The following is a 20,035-nucleotide window of genomic DNA, read 5'->3' as shown; positions in this document are numbered from 1 at the left end:
GTGGAAGACGCGAAACCTTGAAACTGATAAAAATGATGCTGAAGCTGAAACGGGTAGAGAGGCTTGGGCTGGTGGTGTGTGTGTGTGTGTGTGTGTGTGTGTGTGTGTGTGTGTGTGGGTGTGGGTGTGGGTGTGGGTTAGATTCCCGTGCTCATTAACCCCCAGCGAGGGTTGGGACCGCGCCAGGCTACAAGCTTAACCGTCACCCTGTCAACAACAATGTTCTCCTGCCACTAAAGCCGATACACGACACACACCTGCGTGGAAATACTCTGTCTCGTTTGATATTTATTTATACTTTAGTCCAGTTAGTAAATACAAGCAATTGTGTTGGTCGTCACTGTTTTCAACAGTATTAAAACATAAAGGAGGGAGACGGGGAAAATAAAAGCAAGCAGGAGGTCATGTTTAGGGCCTTCGCACTGTAAGTGCGAAGGCCCTATTGTATCTGTAGGAATTCTTTGTATTTTTTTTAAAATTATTTTTCTGACGAAATTAGGTCCTAAACGTGCCCAAAAAGTCACCAAATTTTGCACCAAGCCAGGCCTGGCGATAAATTTGATATTTAATGGTTTGCATTAATGGGCGTGGCCTAACGGCTCAACAGCGCCCCCTAGAAAACTATTTTCTGCTATAACTTTTGAATGGTTTGACATAGGAAGTCGTGGGTGGTCATTTCTGATATGCTTATGGGGGACGGTGGCCATGAGTGCGAGGGCCCGTTCATCGCTGCTTGCAGCTTTAATTGTTTTTGTAATTGCATTACAGAAAATTACAATATTCAAATTTTCTGAGACAGTCCTGTAGAGTTGAAAAGAAACTTTTTTATATGTTAGTTTTTAACATGTTTAGGATTTTTCTGTGTATCTTTTGCCAAACAGATGTGCTCGTTACCATATTAATATGCTAATCTTGTGTTTACATGTTCCACTGCTGCAAAAAGCCCAAAAACTATTAGTTGTGATAAATACATAACATACCACAAAAAATAACCTGCATTTGTTCTTCTTTTGTTTCAGTGTCCAGGGACATGAAACTCAATCCGCAGCAAGCTCCGTTGTATGTAAGTACCGTTCATCACCGTTCACCCGCTGGGTGTTTTCTCTCTCCAGGACTAGGCAGGGTGCTGTCAGGGTGCCGTCTGTCTCTGAACCTGTTAGGCCACCAACACTTCCCATATTAGTGTGACGACCTCACGTCATTCCTGGAATAGCTTCAGCTCCAGAACGAACTGGAATAACTGGAAAGGAAGGGCAGGGTGGAGGAGAGAAAATTAGACCGTGAGCACATTAACACGTATTTAATGTTTGATGATGGATGGATGATGAAACAGACAACCACACCACGAAACTGATGAGGAAATGCCTAACGTAAGGCCGGAACAGACTTCATCATCTGTTCAGCTGCTTGAATTTGAATTTCAGCTTCAGCCAGGAAGGATTACCATTCATTTTTTTTCAGGTGTACATGAGTGAGGGTGAAACTTGGCTTAGTGTTGCTAAGAACTAGGGCTGGGCGATATGGACCAAAAGTCATATCTGGATATTTTCTAGCTGAATGTTGATACTCGATATATATCGATATTTTTTCTGTGCCATAATTGGGGTTTCCCCCAAAGCATTATAGCATAGCATCTCTGTTAGCATCTCTGTTAGCATCTCTGTTAGCATCTTATTTTGACCAAATCTCATCTCAGGCATTTCGATAGGACCGTGGGAAATGATGTCACGAGTAGGGCTGGGGATCGATTCAAATGTCAAGAATCGATTCGATTCCGATTCTTAAGATTCAGAATCGATTATCAAGATTTGATTCGATCCGATATTGATTTGGGTTAGTGTTATTAAAACAGTTTTTTGAGCTGTTGCATGAATGATATGACTGTAGTTCTGCAACATATTAATACTAGTATTATATTGAGATTCAACAGCAAGTATTGCAGCTAATGATGCTGTAAGGACCAATCAGCTCCCAGAATGCTGATAGAACTGAAACAGAAACATCGTGGGTCAGAATTACCAAACAGATCCAGGAGGAAACAGAGACGGATGAAATCAGTTTTATTTTTTCCCCATTTATGAGAATTTGGTTTTTAACATTTATGCAAATGTAACCCCAAGACAGTATACAAAGCAAAGAAATGTTGCAATTATAACTGAAAACTTTAATTCATACCTTTAAAAAACATGGCACCAGTTATTCTCGTGTCCAACAAAACATAACTTTTTTGGGGATAAACAAAAAAATAACCAACAGTTGTAATGGAATGATGAAAAAAAATAAAATAAATTAAATCGATCTTTAGACATATGAATCGATTTTTAGGAATTAATATGAGAATCGATTTAAAATCGGAGAATCGATCTTTTCAACACAGGCCTAGTCACGAGATAAAACATCCCCCACATTATGTCTCCTTTAACGTTCCCTCCTGGCCATTAACGTAAACAAAACCATAAACCTACAAGTTGCATAAGTGTTCCTGAGACAGAAGTGGTTTTTTATTGTTATTGTGTTCAGATTGGGTCCATTTAAGGTAAACATGCGCCGCCCCAGTACAGAAATGTGTTGGACTGACACAGGCAAACAATCTACTTCTAATATTTTCTAAAAAATTCACCTGCCAGAATATCCAGAACCTGAGCAGCTCACTGAAACTGCAGAGGAAGTGTAAGTCTGCTAATGTTAATAATGTAATGTTAACATAGTCCAGCGCTTTCACACAGCTGACAGATTTAGGTGTGATTTCATATCCAAGCAGTTAAGAGGAACTTTGCTCAGCAACCTCTTGTCAATGACTGTGTTTCCAGCATCAATAACCCTTTTAAAACCAGAATATTAGCAATAACCTGAATTTGTACGGCCATGTAAACACCAATAACCCCTTTGAATAACCAGAATTTGCTCATATTCTGGTTTTTAAAAACCCCAATATGAGCCCTGGGTTACTCCTTTTAAAACCTGAATATTGGGTCATGTAAACACCAAACGGAATATCCCCATCAAATGGAACAGGAATCTGTTTTCTGCAGCCGGGTATTTACAAAAACGGATATTTCCCCCTCTACGTTTTGAAAAATGTTTGTTTACACGAACCTGCATAAATATCTGTTAAGGTGCTATGAGCATCCAAACCTGCAGGGGGCAGTGTAACGAGAAGATAAAGTCATGCTAGCCAATCAGAATCCTGGAAAAAAACATCAACAAATGACACGAGTGAATCCTGAATAATATGGTTCTGCTTTAAATCGACGGCGTAGCCTACGTACGTACGGAGCGCGTCGCCGCGTTCCCTACGCCGTAGCTCTGCGTTGGTGTAACGCAGAACCATAAATCAGCCTGGACTGCAGTTACTTCCAAGATGAACGAGAGTCTTTGGTTTGGAGTGACAGAGAAGTGGAGTTACTTTTAAGTGTGACTTTAGAATATAAAACAGGTAAAATACAAGAAAATATTGACGGTTACAAACTAATTGTAACCACAGGTGTCACACATGACGCTGGTGACGTTTCTGTCTCATAATGTGACGTTCTGAAGCCTAAATGTCAGTTTTCCTCCGTTTCCCTCCGTTTAGACGCAAACGTGAAGACGGAGTTTTTGCAAATCTCCACTTTGGCTGGAGTTTTCAGAAATGATCCTTTTTGGTGACTTTGAGCTTCGTTTTCGTGTAAACGAACGGCCAAAACGCATGAAAACACCACCGTTATTGCTACGTGTAAACGGGGCCTTAGTGTACTCAATTGATTAGTCATGCACTGCAATTTTGCAATGTCCTAGAATTCGAATTCTTTATTTGGAGACCTTTAGCAGATATGAGATTAAAATGAGATTGATTAGATTAATTATAAATCCTGTAATTAATTAGATAATTTTTTTTAATGACAGCACTAGTGGACACACCTGCTGATCTGAGATCTGTTGGTCGTGACCGGACATGCCTGCACCTCAGACCACATGACAAAGCTGATTTTCACAATTTTCACATATAATTGCAAAAAAAAATAGTTCATAGTCTTGATCTTTTCACGTTTCAGCGCTCCCGTTAAAACCTTAATTAACGTTAGTTTGCAGATAAGTTGTCTTTTCCAACCTGATAACCGAGCATTTTAGTTCAGTCTCCCGGGTTGTGTGTGTGTGTGTGTGTGTGTGTGTGTGTGTGTGTGTGTGTGTGTGTGTGTGTGTGTGTGTGTGTGTGTGTGTGTGTGTGTGTGTGTGTGTGTGTGTGTGTGTGTGTGTGTGTGTGTGTGTGTGTGTGTGTGTGTGTGTGTGTGTGTGTGTGTGTGTGTGTGTGTGTGTGTGTGTGTGTGTGTGTGTGTGTGTGTGCGTGCGCGTGCGCGCGCGCGTGTGTGTGTGTGTGCGCGCGCGCGTGTGTGTGTGTGTGTATCTGAGTTTGGGCTCCTTTGTGGATTGCACTGGTCCCGTATCGCTAGCTGGTGTGGAGGGAACATAGCAAGAGAGATAAGTTAGATGTGTGTGTGTGGTTGTTTGTGTGGTTATGTGTGTGTGGTTATGTGTGTGTGTGTGTGTGCGTCTAAAGCCCAGATAGCTCACACATTAACCACCAGATAACCTTATCTGTGATTTACAGTCAGACTCATTTGAACCAGCAGTCAGGTTTTTTCAAACATCTGATTTTCAACACTTATCTCAGCCGTTCAGCTCGATTAGCTCATACCAGCTAAGGAGCGAGCTGTAATTGCATCTACAGAAAAAAAGAGGAGGAAAAAATATATATAGTTAAGGCATTCTCCCGACCGACTGAAAACGTTAGCCTCAGTTTGTAAGTCTACATTTCCAGATCAATAAAGTACTGATGAGACGGCGAGAGGTCGAGGCCTTGGTGTTGTTGTAATATTACATTGTCCAAGAAAAAAGGGTTTAAGAGAGTAAATGGTAGAGATGGGCGGTATGGACTAAAAAATGTATCCCGATAATTTCTGGCATTTATCCCGATAACGATAAAAATGACAATAAAAAAAATACCAATTCAACTCCACCTTTTTAACTATAAATCTATCTCTCTCTCAGATCCACCATGTTTGTTACACAAAAACCTCATCAACGGGAATCTTTCTTTCTTTCTTTCTTTCTTTCTTTCTTTCTTTCTTTCTTTCTTTCTTTCTTTCTTTCTTTCTTTCTTTCTTTCTTTCTTTCTTTCTTTCTTTCTTTCTTTCTTTCTTTCTTTCTTTCTTTCTTTCTTTCTTCACGTACGTTGTGCGTGGATTTAACACAGAACCATAAATCAGTTTTACACAAAAACATCATCAACAGGAATTTATCATTTTTACCGTGAGATACAAATTCTTATCGTGAGGAATTTTTTTGACGGTTTATCGTGAACGGTAAAATATCACCCATTCCTACTCAGTTTGTAAGTCTCCATTTCCAGATCAATAAAGTACTGATGAGACGGCGAGAGGTCAAGGCCTTGGTGTTGTTGTAATATTACATTGTCCAAGAAAAAAGGGTTTTAAAGGGTAAATGGAGGCTGGATAAATGCAGTAAGGGCTGACTGTAATGCGGTTTATTTGGCTCTGATCGCTGGTGGAAAACACAGCTACCTCCAGTAATGAGGCTCTCCCGCTCTGGCTGTGATTAAACATGTTATTGACATTCTTGGCACTTAGCAGACGATGTTTTCCAGGGGAGTTTACGATTAAGCGAGCAGGTAGGGGTGCATCCTCCTGCACAGGATGCACGGCTGCAGGCGTGCCGGCGTTAATGTGGTCCGGACCTGTGAAGTCTCAGACCCCCGTTCCCCCCCCAGGAGTGATTTCCTAGATGTCTGCAAGCTTTGGAAAGAGGAGGTGGACGCTTTCATTTGCACTTCAAAAACTCAAAATCTTACCAGGAATATTTGTCTTATTTCTAGTTAAAATGTCTAATTTTTAGTCAAAAAATCTCATTACACTTAAAACAAGAGTCATTACCAGAAAAAATTACTTGTTATTTGACCATTTTCACCTGTTTCAAGTAGATTTTCACTTGAAATAAGTAGAAAAATCTGCCAGTGGGACAAGATTTATCTTCTCATTACAAGCAAAAAAATCTTGTTCCACTGGCAGATTTTTCAACTTATTTCAAGTGAAAATCTACTTGAAACAGGTGAAAATTGTTGTTTTTTCCAGTGAGGAGTCTTGTTTTAAGTGTAATGGGATTTTTTTTGACTAAAAATGAGACATTTTAACTAGAAATAAGACAGATATTCTTGTTAAGATTTAGAGTTTTTGCAGTGTGCCGTGGCAACAGGACGGTTAGTCTTCACTCAAGTATCAACACCAGAGCTGGTAGAGGAGCCAAAAATTGTACTCAAGTAAAAGTACTGTTACTTCAGAATAATATGACTCAAGTAGAAGTAAAAAGTATCATCCAAATAATTACTTGCGTAAAAGTAAAAAAGTACTTGGTGAAAAAACTACTCAAGTACTGAGTAACTGTTGAGTAACGTCTGATTTATTTTTTTAACACAACCATTCAGACAAAAGTACAAAATCATCTTCAGGCAAATTAAATCAATAAAATAATAAAATTAATTAAAATTAATAAAAAATAGCTTACATTAAAATAATCTTAAAATAAATTCAAGTACTTTAATAAATAATAAAATAAATAAAATAATAACAGAATAAAAAAATAAATTAAGCACAAGTAGCACAAAATTTCCAGCCTTTTTACTTTTCTTTTTTAACCAGCAGAACTAGAACAAACATGAACTCATAGAAACTCTGTGTGTGTTTGAGTCTGTGTAAATGTGACAAAACATGCAAAAACAAACATTTTTCCCAAAGAATCACCCAGTGATGTCATGAGATTGACGCGTACGTGGATAAAAGGGATAAAAGAAAAGTAACAGCTCAACGTAGCCTAATGTAACGGAGGAAGAGGAACAGTTTCTTCTTCACAAATCTACTCAAGTAAAAGTAAAAAGTATAGTGATTCAAAACTACTCCTAAAAGTACAACATTTCCCAAAACCTACTTAAGTAAATGTAACGGAGTAAATGTAACTCGTTACTACCCACCTCTGATCAACACCGAACAAAAACCGATTTCAAACGATCATCCAAACAGAAAGGTGTAACATGTTCATACGTAGCCTGTTAAAATGTTTTTTTATTTGTAATTGCTCAGTGCTGATTCTTATTTTAGGACAAAACCCAGTGAGCAGGACAACTGAAGCGTATCACAGGCTGCAGATATTTAGAATCGTATTTGCATCGCCCCAGACACGGTTCCTGCTCCCCGTTACTTCTCTATCTTCACTTGCTTTTAAACGTGCTCGTCTCACGTCTGCAGCGACTGTTGATCGCCGTACTTCCTCTGTTCATATTAACTCGTATCGTTACGTGAGCTGCTGCTGTTTGAAAAACCACCTGCTGTTGTGAGAATACAGACGAGCAGGAAACATCGGTAGCACACATAAAATCCAGGGGCGTCAATTGGGTATGAAGGTACGGCAGCCGCCACACCTCGGCTTCAAGGGAAAATGTAAATGTTTGTTTTTTACATTTTACATCAATCCATTCATGGAATTACTCTGTGTCTATTTCTATTGATTATTCTATTACTTAATACATATAGAATAACTACGAATGCAAATCAGAACAACATGATCGATTTCACTAGTTATTTTACACTGCAAAAACTCAAAATATCGAGAATATTTGTCTTATTTCTAGTTAAAATGTCTCATTTTTAGTAAAAAAAAATCTCATTACATTTAAGACAAGACTCAAAAACAACAATTTTCACCTGTTTCAAGTAGATTTTCACTTAAAATAAGTAGAAAAATCTGCCAGTGGAACAAGATTGTTTTGCTTGTAATGAGAAGATAAATCTTGTTCCACTGGCAGATTTTTCTACTTATTTCAAGTGAAGATTTACTTGAAACTGGTGAAAATGGTCAAATAAGTTATTTTTCTGGTCATGACTCTTGTTTTAAGTGTAATGAGATTTTTTGACTAAAAATGAGACATTTTAACTAGAAATAAGACAAATATTCCTGGAAAGATTTTGACTTTTTGCAGTGAGCGAGACTGCATTTGAAAAAGTTCCAGTTTTCTTGACCACACAGATCAGCTACATAAACTTCTGTGATGAACATTTGCTGGACGTGTTGATTGATACTCTAGTTAAGTTCTGTGACTCGTAACTTTGCCATACCTTAGCTTCCACTGAATTGACGCCACTCAGAAAATATCAATAATAAGCAACGCAAATGAGGATTTCTATGTGAATGTCAAGACGTCTGTCACACTATGTTCAAATGTGGGAAATGACTTTGCTGTTTGGAAGTTATTAGGATTAAATAACATAAGGAAAACATTAACCATCTCAGCTCTGCTGGAGGGGAAATGTCAGTCTTTCAGAGTAACTTCCTGACAGCTCTGTTACTTCTGCTTTTCTGTGTGGTGATGAATAATTATTGGTGTGAATCCTAGCGAGGCCGAAGCTGCTGCTTCGCAAATCAAACACAAACAGCAGCTTTGTTGACATTTTTGGACAGTTAAAATTAATTTTAGGATGCTTTCTCACCAACTGGCTTCAGTCTGCTTAAATGTGAGCAAGAGTGGGCTCTTAAATACAAATGGACTAAGAATGATTTTGCAATATAACAACTGTTTTCTTTAACATTTTGAAGTCACCATTGCATTATTCTAGTATAATGATGATGCTCTGTACATTAAAGACAAATGGGAGAGAAAAAACAACCAAGAATAGACGTTTGAACAACTCGGGGAGAGATTTGTCTGTAGTCTCTTTATTTCCACGCTGGGCTCCAGCTGTGCGTTTACTGGATCAGGAAGGTGCAGTATTCCCTCGCCAGCGCGGCTGCAACAAAGATCTGCACTGTTCTGTATCGTAACAGTCGCTTCTCTCTATTCTGCATCCACAATAACCATCAAGTCCCAAACGGTCACTGGTTTCTTTATTTAGACCAGGGATCAGCAACCCGCGGCTCTTTAGCGCCGCCCTAGTGGCTCCTGGAGCTTTTTCAACAATGTTTGACCTTTTTTTTTCCTTCTTTTTTCCTCTTTTCTCTTTTTTCTTCTTTTTCTCTTTTTTCTTATTTTTTTTCTTCTGTTTTCCTTTTTTTCTTCCTTTTTCCTTTCCTTTTTAATCTCGACATATCGACTTTTTTCTCGAAATTTTGACTTTTTTCTCGGCATTTCGACTTTTTTTCTCTACTTTTTTCTCGAGATTATACTTCAACATTAATCTCGACATTTCGACTTTTTTCTCGACTTTTTTCCCGAGATTGTACTTCAACATTAATCTTGACATTTCGACTTTTTTCTCAAAATGTTTACTTTTTTTCGACATTTCGACTTTTTTCCCGAGATTGTACTTCAACATTAATCTCGACATTTTGACTTTTTTCTCAACATTTCGTCCAGCACCAGTTCTCAATACTCCCCTACTGGTCCCACTCTTGCAGCTCAGCACGTGTGTTCCCTGTAAACTCCTGCTGATGAAACTCTTCCACATGTTTGATAATGTACGTGAGAATCAAAGGCAACAATATTTGCTATTCTGCTCTGAAATGGAGTTAAACTTTATTGCTTGTAAAAATGTGCAGATCTCATACGGGATATGAATAATACATTGAGCAAATATGGCCATAAATCTTTTAACGTGGCATCAAGAAAGCTCTTTATGGAACCTCACCTTTGTCCTGTTGTTCACAGCACCTTTTATTTCATCTTGTTTTTCCTTTTAAAAGACTTAAGGATGCAAAGATAATGTTGCTGCCTGATGCAAAGTAAAATCCCTCGTTTCCCCGAGGATGACGCAACATTAAACATTTCTTTAAACACTTTAAACACTGTGCATGTTTGAGAAGCCACTGTTTATTTACGTGCTCGGATGCAGCGAGCGGCAGGATGTGTGAAAGGGACCACACTCACGCATGCACTCAGAGCACGGGGGTGAACGTGGGGGTGAACGTGGGGGTGAACGTGGGGGTGAACGTGGGGGTGAACGCGGGGGTGAACGTGGGGGTGAACGTGGGGGTGAACGTGGGGGTGAACGTGGGGGTGAACGTGGGGGTGAACGTGGGGGTGAACGTGGGGGTGAACGTGGGGGTGAACGTGGGGGTGAACGTGGGGGTGGGCTCCACCGCCCCCGGCTGGGCTTTTCAAGCTGCTAAAAAGATGCCTGGTCCATGTTGAAGGTCCGTGATTAGCAGGTCAAAACCTCAGCAGGAACTTTGTTAAGCACTTGCAGCCAGCAGAGAGCACAGATCCGTTTCTGCAGCCGCCGCTCGGCTCCACAGCTGTTTCTTTCTCTGACTTAAACCAGACCAGCTCCAGTTCTTGATATTTGTCCCGTATTGAGCGCTGGTTGCTGTTTAAACTCAAACGTGTGGCTTGTGGTGGATGTGCATGCTGCTTTTGCTGCTTTTGCTTCTTTTGCTTCTTTTGCATGCTTTGCAAAGGCCAGTGTGTGCAGCTCTGAGGAGAGAAGATGTTCCTCGTCTCTCCCCCGATCACATCTGCACATTCATTACTCAGGTAGAAGTATAGATACTAGAGTTTGAAAATACTCCTGTAGAAGTTGAAGTATCAACTCAAGTTTTTTACTCAAGTAAAAGTATAAAAGTACTGGTTTCAAAACTACTTAAAGTATAAAAGTAAAAGTAATGTAAGGGGGAAAAAAGCCATTAAGGACAAAAGCCATTGAAAATGAATTCCTTCCTTCCTTCCTTCCTTCCTTCCTTCCTTCCTTCCTTCCTTCCTTCCTTCCTTCCTTCCTTCCTTCCTTCCTTCCTTCCTTCCTTCCTTCCTTCCTTCCTTCCTTCCTTCCTTCCTTCCTTCCTTCCTTCCTTCCTTCCTTCCTTCCTTCTTTTCATTCTTCCTTCCTTCCTATTAACTCGAGTTTTTTACTCAAGTAAAAGTATAAAAGTACTGGTTTCAAAACTACTTAAAGTATAAAAGTAAAAGTAATGTAAGGGGAAAAAAGCCATTGAAAATGAATGTATCTTAGTATAATGTAAATATATTAAAGAAGCATATATGTGTACTATTGAGCATTAACATGTGTTTCAGAGAGCAGCAGATATGATGACTAGTTGCCTATAAGTATTGTAATGGTGCAAAAAGTCAAACTTCATGTTCATGTTATCATTTATCCTAACCTTTATTGGAATGTACATCCAAGTTTAGTTGCAGGAATCTGAGGGAACGGATGTAAGAACAAAACTGGACAAGAACATCTGAAACAACCACAACCAAATTCACTCTATCCGGATGGAGCAATTTAACTGGATAGTTTTTATTAAAGGCCCAAATGAAATAGAGTAACGAGGCTGTTTTTAAAATGTAAGGAGTAAAAAGTACAGATAATTGTGTGAAAATGTAAGGAGTAAAAGTAAAAAGTAAAAAAACCTCTGCATCAGCCTCAGGAGAGACTCAACAATGATCGGATTCACTTCTCTCCTTCTATTTAATCGCATTTCAATTCAAATGCCACTCTTCTCTAGAAACAGTTTTATACATTTTGTCTACTTTATTGAAATGGTGTTCAGGCAAACGTTTGCCTGTCAGAGAGAATTGCTTACGTTACACGTGATGGGAAGATAGTGTTTGGAGCAAAACAAGAAACTGCTGGGTTGCAACAACAAACCGTCTCAGATATCGAGATGCAACAAGTTGGATTTCTGTCTGGGATCATTTGCTCCCCGCCATCAGCCCTAGAGGAAACCGCTTCTCTTTTTGCTTTTATTTTGTTTAATTTGGAAACATGGAACATATTTCACTTTCCAGCGGAGGACAGACCGCCGAGTCCAGGGAGGTGCCGGTCCGTTCCGGCCCTGGTTTCCAAGTGCTCAGGATAAGAGAGGAGTTTTGTTTTAATGGAGAAAATGTTCTGTGTGCTGGTTTCCACCTGTCAAATACGAATGAACATGGTCAGGAGGTGTGTGGGTCTGGTTCTGGATCTCAGGTGGTGCCAGCCATAGATCATCATTTAGGATATCTGGATCAAACCAGCGACGCGCGGAATTCCCGTCATTTCCGCTTCTTCTTCCTGTATCCAAATTCAAAACAAAAGCTGCTTCGCTCAACTTTTCTCTCACCTTCTTGTAAATCTTCTATCCCTTCTATCCTTCTAACCCAATATAATACTAATAGTAATTATTTTTTTAAATCTGCTTATATACCTGTGTATTGGGTATGATTTTAGCATGTAATTATTAGAAAATGCTACAGTAAAAGAACTTGAAAATGATGTCAGAGGTACCTGAGGACTGAGGACATGATGAACAAGAATACGTTGCAGTTTGCTGAAAACAATTTGATTTGTTTTTTAATGAATATTTAAAATCTGCCTATATAGAAATGAATGGGATTCTGAATGGCGATTGGTTTTGCTTTTTTTATCATTTTGTTAGACTTTAGTAAAACTACAAAAAGTAATGACATATGTATCTATTTCAAGACATGAAAATAATAATACTAGCCGTTTTGAAGCCGTCAACACGCTTTACCGTACAACGCGATGTAGACGGGCAATTGATTTCCAAGCGCAGATAGCGCGACTGCCTCTCCGAAGCAGAGACGGCGTGACCGCAGTCACAAACTCGTACGATCATTATAAAACCAAAACTCTTCACGGAACGCAACGCAAAGCAAAGAACGGCATTACCCATATGCAGCTGAAATCGGGAGAAATGCCCCCAAATAAATGTATTCCAGCTCAGAGCCGATGTTTTTTTTTAATATGTTTTGCCTGTTTTTGTACATTTCTTGTTAGGATGAGCAGGTTTTAATGGATAATTATCTTCATTATCATATTCAAACTATTTGAGGGAAGAGACCAGAGTGTTGTGCTCCCGCATGTGCGCTCAAATCCACGCTGATTGGGATGTACAGAGAAACCTGCGTGGATTTGGGCGTACGCACAGTTTTGTACATGGGAATTTTTGCATTCGTGTTAATTCTATGCACGGTTTCACGTTGAAATCCACGCACTCTTAGTACATGAGGCCCCAGGATTCCTTGTGAACAGAGCATGTGCAGAAAACAAATTCCTGTTCCGTTTGATGGGGATATTCCGTTTGGCGTTTACATGACCCAATATTCGGGTTTTAAAAGGGTTATTGATGCATGGAAACACAGTCTCTGTAACTCCAGTGTAGTTAATTTAGCCTGGAGTGAGGAGACCCATCCAATATGGTGGCGACGCTGGATTACGTTCCAACATGTCATGAGGCGTCTACGTTTATATGTCTATGGTTCCAGCTCTGGGTCAGCTCTGCACACGTTTCTCCTGCAGCACCGGTTGTCTGTCCACTGGTCTCTGTATGAAGGGGCTCGAGGCCGGTGCTCCGTAAGAGAAAGAGGAAGCACCTTTGACCCGTGTAAACTCCGGCCGGCCGGCCCCACCGAGCACCTGGGACTGAGCTGGTGAAATGGCTGCAGCCCCGGCCAGATTAAGCCGTGACGTGTCCCGTGATCTTCCCCGGTGTCGTCAGCCTGCAGGCCACACAGGGAAACAGCTGACGCACCATATTCCTCTTTTATGTCGCTCCCCCTCCTCGGCCCGTCCTCGGATGACACCGCAGTATTCCCTCAACGTGCAGCCCAGTTATTGTCACTAGAAACAAACCAGCTAAACAACCATCGTTGTATTTTTTTCTTTTTTCTGAAAGAGGACACCACGAACGAGCGGCTGATCCGACTAATGAGCCTCAGTTTCCATTGAACGGTGTTTCTGTCTCTGTGTGATTAACTCGTAGTTCTCACTCTTTATCCCCTCGTATCTAACAAGATCTTTAGTCTTTGACACATTTCTATGATGGACCGTTGAGGAAACAGTGATACGATGAAGGAAAGCCCTTATGTAACGCAGTAATGCATATGCAGGACTGTCTCAGAAAATTAGAATATTGTGATAAAGTTCTTTTATTTTCTGTAATGCAATTTTAAAAAAACAAAAATGTCATATGTAATAGGGCTGCAACAACGAATCGATAAAATCGATAAAAATCGATTATTAAAAGCGTTGGCAACGAATTCCATTATCGATTCGTTGTGTCGTGCGATTATTACGTCACTCACTAAATCCTGATTTATGGTTCTGCGTTAAATCGACGGCGTAGCCTAAAAACACCTAACCTTTTAAATGATGCGTGTTATCAGGTGTAATGGCATTTCTAGGTTAGAAATAAGAAAACTTCTTGGTAAGATCCTTAGTTTTTTGAGTGAAGGCAGTGAGAGAACAAATTGTAATGTTCAACAAATCCTGTTTCTGATTTGTATTTTTCTTTATTTTTTATAATTTATTTATTGTTCAGCTCAGGTCCCTTTTAAACAAACCTCTTTTGTGCACTTTATTTTTATATATTTGGCAGATGTAAAGCATACATGTGTATGTTTTCTGTGTTAGTCCATTTATTTTTTTTTAATCAATACTTTAAAAGCTCAGGGATGTTCAAAGAGCAACCTGTTTGTGAACTTTCTGAAGATTATCTGCACTGGGAATTTGCTTGTTTTCGAGTGGTTGGAATTTAATGCTTTTTTTTTTTATCCGATTCATCGATTAATCGAAAAAATAATCGACAGATTAATCGATTATTAAAATAATCGTTAGTTGCAGCCTTAATATGTAACCCACCTGGGTTTCAGAAGTTAATGTTGTGGAACGGTGCAGTTCCATGTCCGACCAGAGGGTGGCGCGTCCGCCATGAGTAAACGGTCAGCCTGCGTTCACTCTCTTTTCGGCAGAGGTCATTGCCAAGAGCACACAGCTTACAAACTGAGAACTCCCGGTAACGAATAAACACTCCTCACACCAGAAATTCACCATAATTCGCCTGGTACACACTGTTAACAAGTTATTTGTTCGCCAGGGTGTTAGATTGTGTGAGGATTCAGCTAGAATGGAGAGCCTCTGTTAGCAGGCCTCAGCGCCGGTAAGAAATGCTAATGCTAATCCGCCATCTTGGCTATCGGGACTCCTTGTGACCGTTACTCTTGATTCATGAATAAAAAACAATTGGAGCTGTGATACTGTCGCCAAGAGTACGAGAGACTACACAGATACAGATACATATCATTTTTAGTGGTGATAAATGAGTGTAAAAAGATCGCTAATCACGTTAGCACCGAGCTAATCCCGCTAGCCGCGAGCTAATTGTGCACTGTCATGCTAAGGTTCACTTAGCCTATGCAGCTGTGATCCTGTAGTGTAACAGAGTTGGAAAATCCCACTTTAATCATTTTTGTTTTCAAATTATATTTAGGGATTTTATTTATCATTTATTTATTTTGTTGAATGTTTGTGAATTTTATCTAAATTGTTTTATTTTATTATTTTTATTTGCGTCTTTTGAGGAAACTGCCTTTTGGCTCTACCCTCTTTTTGTCCCTCCTGGGCTTCCGTAGGTCTTTACTTCAGCTCCTCAGTGCTGCGTTGCTCTGATGAGTGTAAGTTGTGTTGGGAACTGCTGCTGCTTTCTTAACAGATTTCTTTAAGAAATTATCCATTTATGTTGATATTTTTGGCGCATGTTGTATACTTTAAATACCACTGACATTACGTGGCTGTTTTGTGTTGTTTTGATGATTTAATATGCTTTTTGTGGATGTTTTTTGTTTTCGCGCCCTTTTCGTATAGCGGCGGGCGGTAACCGGTTTAAACCAGTAGGGGGCAGTGTAAACCAGACGGCGCTGCAGAGCCTCGATCTGAGTGTTCCCGTTCCCGGTTTTGTTTTGTTTGTTCAGGGAACAGGAGTTTAAAAGAGGGTCCAGAAGACTTATTCTTATATTTTTCTGTCTTCTGCAGGTATGTTTCCTTTGTCAAATTAATTGTTTTTATTGTGTTTAAATTAGAGAGTGCTGCATTGCTCTGATGAGTGGAGCAGGAGTTTAAAAGAGGGTCCAGAAGACTTATTCTTGTATTTTTCTGTCTTCTGCAGAATTAAACGTAGCAAAACCAATTTATGACTCATAATTTCTTGCAATGGATCCAAACCTGTTACAGTAGCAGAGCAGTAACAGTGTTTTTACACCATTAAAGGTGCCTTATATTTAATTGTTTGAGGTTAAAGTTATGTTACTGAAGGGGTATTGATTGATTACCTGTATTGCTAGGGTAATTTAATGGTTTAAATATGCTTAAGTTAATACATAATGGCTGTTTGATCCATCCAACAGTTAAAAGAGGGCTGAATATTAAAGGGCCCATGTTTAATTAAAAAATATGTTACAATTACAGTGCTGTTAAAAGAGAATAAATAGATTTAATGTGTTAAAAATATAAATAGTGAGTTTAAATATATTATTTCATTTACATGTTGAAGTGAATGTTGTGATGTGATGTAATTCTATTCATTTTGCAATGATTATACCAGGGGTCGGCAACCCAAAATGTTTTAGAGCCATATTGGACCAAAAACACAAAAAATTAAAAGTCTTGTATCAGCCTTAGAATGAAGGCAAATGGTGAAATGTCAAGAAAAAAGTTGAAATGTTGAGAAAAAAGTTGAAATGTTGAGAAAAAAGTCGAAATGTCGAGAAAAAAGTCGAAATGCCGAGAAAAAAGTCGAAATCTCGAGAAAAAAGTCAAAATGTCGAGATTAAAAAGGAAAGGAAAAAGGAAGAAAAAAATAAGAAAAAGAATAGAATAGAATAGAATAGAATATCCTTTATTTTCTCCCTCAATGGGGAAACTTATTTGTTGCAGCACACATATACACACATATAGGGGAGGGGTAAAAGGACTGAAAAGTCAGAAATAAAAAATATATAAAAAATACAAAAGATACGTATAAAATATGTATAAAATATGTATAAATAGGATATGAACAGTATATACAGATAAACAGTGCAGAAAAAAAGCAGGTGGAGTGTGAGGTAGATTGGACAAAAAAAGAAGAAAAAAAGGGAAAAAAGGTCAAACATTTTTGAAAAAGAGCCACTAGGGCGGCGCTAAAGAGCCGCATGCCGCTCTAGAGCTGCGAGTTGCCGACCCCTGGATTAGACAGTGTGTATCTTTCATGATTGATATATTATTATAGAAAATTATATTATAACATGCATTCTTCGCTGTTTGCATAGATTGGTTTTTTTACCCAGACCGAGTCGATCGGGATCTGAACTTTATGTTCAGTGGCGAGCCAGTTTAAATTGAAGATTGACTGTGGAGGAACCAGCAACGTGGTGTGGCCAGCCGCAGGATCCATCTGCAGAGCACAGCATCGTCGATCCCCTTTTCATTAACAGACAGATAAGACTAACACTCAAAATCTACCCGGGTAGTTCGAACACAGACATCAAAGAACACACACTCATACACAAGAAGACCTTTGCTTCTTTCCCTAAAGGAGCAGTACGCATTGGACATTGAACTCTTTATTTTGAAGGAACCTTTATTTTATTTTATTTTATTTATTTTCATGGGCCCATTTATTGTGCATTTGTGCGCACTAGGAAGCCGGCTTAGGTAGGCAGGGTTTGTAAACTCATCTTTATTATTTTGTGAACAATACATTGAATTCAAACCATTCCTGTGTGTGTGTGTGTGTGTGTGTGTGTGTGTGTGTGTGTGTGTGTGTGTGTGTGTGTGTGTGTGTGTGTGTGTGTGTGTGTGTGTGTGTGTGTGTGTGTGTGTGTGTGTGTGTGTGTGTGTGTGTGTGTGTGTGGTAATTCTACTGACACAGGTTTTCAGGCTCCTCAGTCGTTCCTAGACCTTACTGATACTGGTTCAATAAACATAATCTATATACTTACCTTCGGTAACCGTTACACATACATTCTGGATTCATTACAAATCAACTGAAATATTGCAAGCCTTTTATTATTTTAATATTGCTGATCATGGCTTACAGCTTAAGAAAACTCAAATATCCTATCTCAAAAAATTAGAATATTCTGGGAATCTTAATCTTAAACTAAGCCCTAATCACCAATATTAAAATAATAAAAGGCTTGCAATATTTCAGTTGATTTGTAATGAATCCAGAATGTATAACATTTTTGTTTTTTTAATTGCATTACAGAAAATAAAGAACTATCACAATATTCTAATTTTCTGAGACAGTTGTGTGTGTGTGTGTGTGTGTGTGTGTGTGTGTGTGTGTGTGTGTGTGTGTGTGTGTGTGTGTGTGTGTGTGTGTGTGTGTGTGTGTGTGTGTGTGTGTGTGTGTGTGTGTGTGTGTGTGTGTGTGTGTATGTATATATATATATATATATATATATATATATATATATGAATTAAAGGTTTCACACTATTCAGTTTCATGTTTACAAGGAGGAGAGTGCATCATGTCAAACTAGTCTGCATGCCCCGTTTCCACATAGCCGGGTATTTACAAAAACTGATATTTCCCCCTCTACGTTTTGAAAGATTCCATCGTTTACACGAGATCGTTTTCAAAATCTCTTCGTTTACACGGATACGCATGAATACGCTGTTAACGTCATGCCAGCCAATCAGAATCCTGGAAAAAACCTCAACAAATGACACGTGTAACTTCCAGTTAAGGCTGATTTATGGTTCCGCGTAACACCAACGCAGAGCCTACGGCGTAGGGTACGCGGCGACGCACACCGTACGGTGTGCGTCGCCGCGTACCCTACGCCGTAGGCTCTGCGTCGATTTAACTCGGGAACATAATTCAGGCTTTACTTCCAAGACGGAACGAGAGTCTTTGGTTTGGAGTGACAGAGAAGTGGAGTTACTTTTAAGTGTGACTTTAGAAAATAAAACAGGTAAAATACAAGAAAATATTGACGGTTACAAACTAATTGTAACCACAGGTGTCACTCATGACGCTGGTGACGTTTCTGTCTCATAATGTGACGTTCTGAAGCCTAAATCTCCGTTTTCTTCTGTTTAAACGCAAACGTGAAAACTGAGTTTTTGCAAATCTTCACTTTGGCCGGAGTTTTCAGAAATGATTGTTTTTGGAGACTTTGAGCTTCGTTTTCGTGTAAACGAACGGCCAAAACGCATGAAAACACCACCGTTTTTGCTCCGTGTAAACGGGGCCTGAGTCACATATGAGCAAAAAATCGGATTTGGGTCACTGCAGTGTGAACGTAGTCTATGGTGCCAGCAGCCCCTGCGTCAGCTCTGCACACGTTTCTCCTGCAGCAGAACCACCGCCAGGCTGTCGACTGGTCTCTGTGTGAAGGTGCCCGAGGTCGGTGCTCCGTAAGAGAAAGAGGAAGCACCTTTGACCCGTGTAAACTCCTGTAAACTCCTGTAAACTCCGGCCGGCCGGCCCCACCGAACACCCAGGATTGAGCTGGTGAAATGGCTGCAGCCCCGGCCAGATTAACAGGATGACGTGTCCCGTGATCTTCCCCCGGTGTCGTCAGCCTGCAGGCCAAACAGGGAAACAGCTGACGCGTACCATATTCCTCTTTTATGTCGCTCCCCCTCCTCGGCCCGTCCTCGGATGACACCGCAGTATTCCCTCAACGTGCAGCCCAGTTATTGTCACTAGAAACAAACCAGCTAAACAACCATCGTTGTATTTTGTAGTTTTCTTTTTTCTGAAAGAGGACACCACAAACGAGCAGCTGATCCGACTAATGAGCCTCAGTTTCCATTGAACGGTGTTTCTCTCTCTGTGTGATTAACTCTCTTGTTCTCACTCTTTATCCCCTCGTATCTAACAATAACATCTTTAGTCTTTGACACATTTCTATGATGGACCGTTGAGGAAACAGTGATACGATGAAGGAAAGCCCTTATGTAACGCAGTAATGCATAATGACGTTGTAGACATGAGGCCAAAAACAGCTGGAGACTAGGGCTGAAACGATTCCTCGAGTAATTCGATTACAAAAAATTATGGAGGAATTTTCTCTGCCTCGAGGAATCGTTTAATTTTGCAGCTCAAAGCAGGTGTTTCTCCCGGACTACATTTAATGCGGCACAACGCGCTGACGCCGCGCACGTTAAAGGGGGAAGAAAGAGGAGGATATGTTTGGTTTTTGTAACATGCCGTGGTCAGGCAGACTGCAATGGCCCATTTATTTTGAACACTGCCAAAACTCAAAATCTTATACTTTAACTTAAAACTT

The 20,035-nt window shown here is 39.7% G+C and overlaps 1 protein-coding gene across 1 annotated transcript in view; it reads left to right on the top strand.

Annotated features, from left to right (window-relative positions):
• Positions 1-1,017: 1,017 nt before the first annotated feature.
• Positions 1,018-20,035, top strand: part of LOC133464866 (A-kinase anchor protein 13) — a 164,825-nt gene continuing 145,807 nt past the window's right edge. Inside the window, exon 1 of the mRNA XM_061747065.1 lies at positions 1,018-1,063. Coding sequence (XP_061603049.1) covers positions 1,031-1,063 — 33 coding nt within the window. The 5' untranslated portion in view covers positions 1,018-1,030. The remainder of the gene's footprint in view (positions 1,064-20,035) is intronic.

This window comes from Cololabis saira, chromosome 2, assembly GCF_033807715.1.
Source record: "Cololabis saira isolate AMF1-May2022 chromosome 2, fColSai1.1, whole genome shotgun sequence".
NCBI classification, from domain to species: domain Eukaryota; kingdom Metazoa; phylum Chordata; class Actinopteri; order Beloniformes; family Belonidae; genus Cololabis; species Cololabis saira.
Note: the sequence above shows the minus strand (reverse complement) of the source record. Positions and strands in the feature narration are given on the sequence as shown.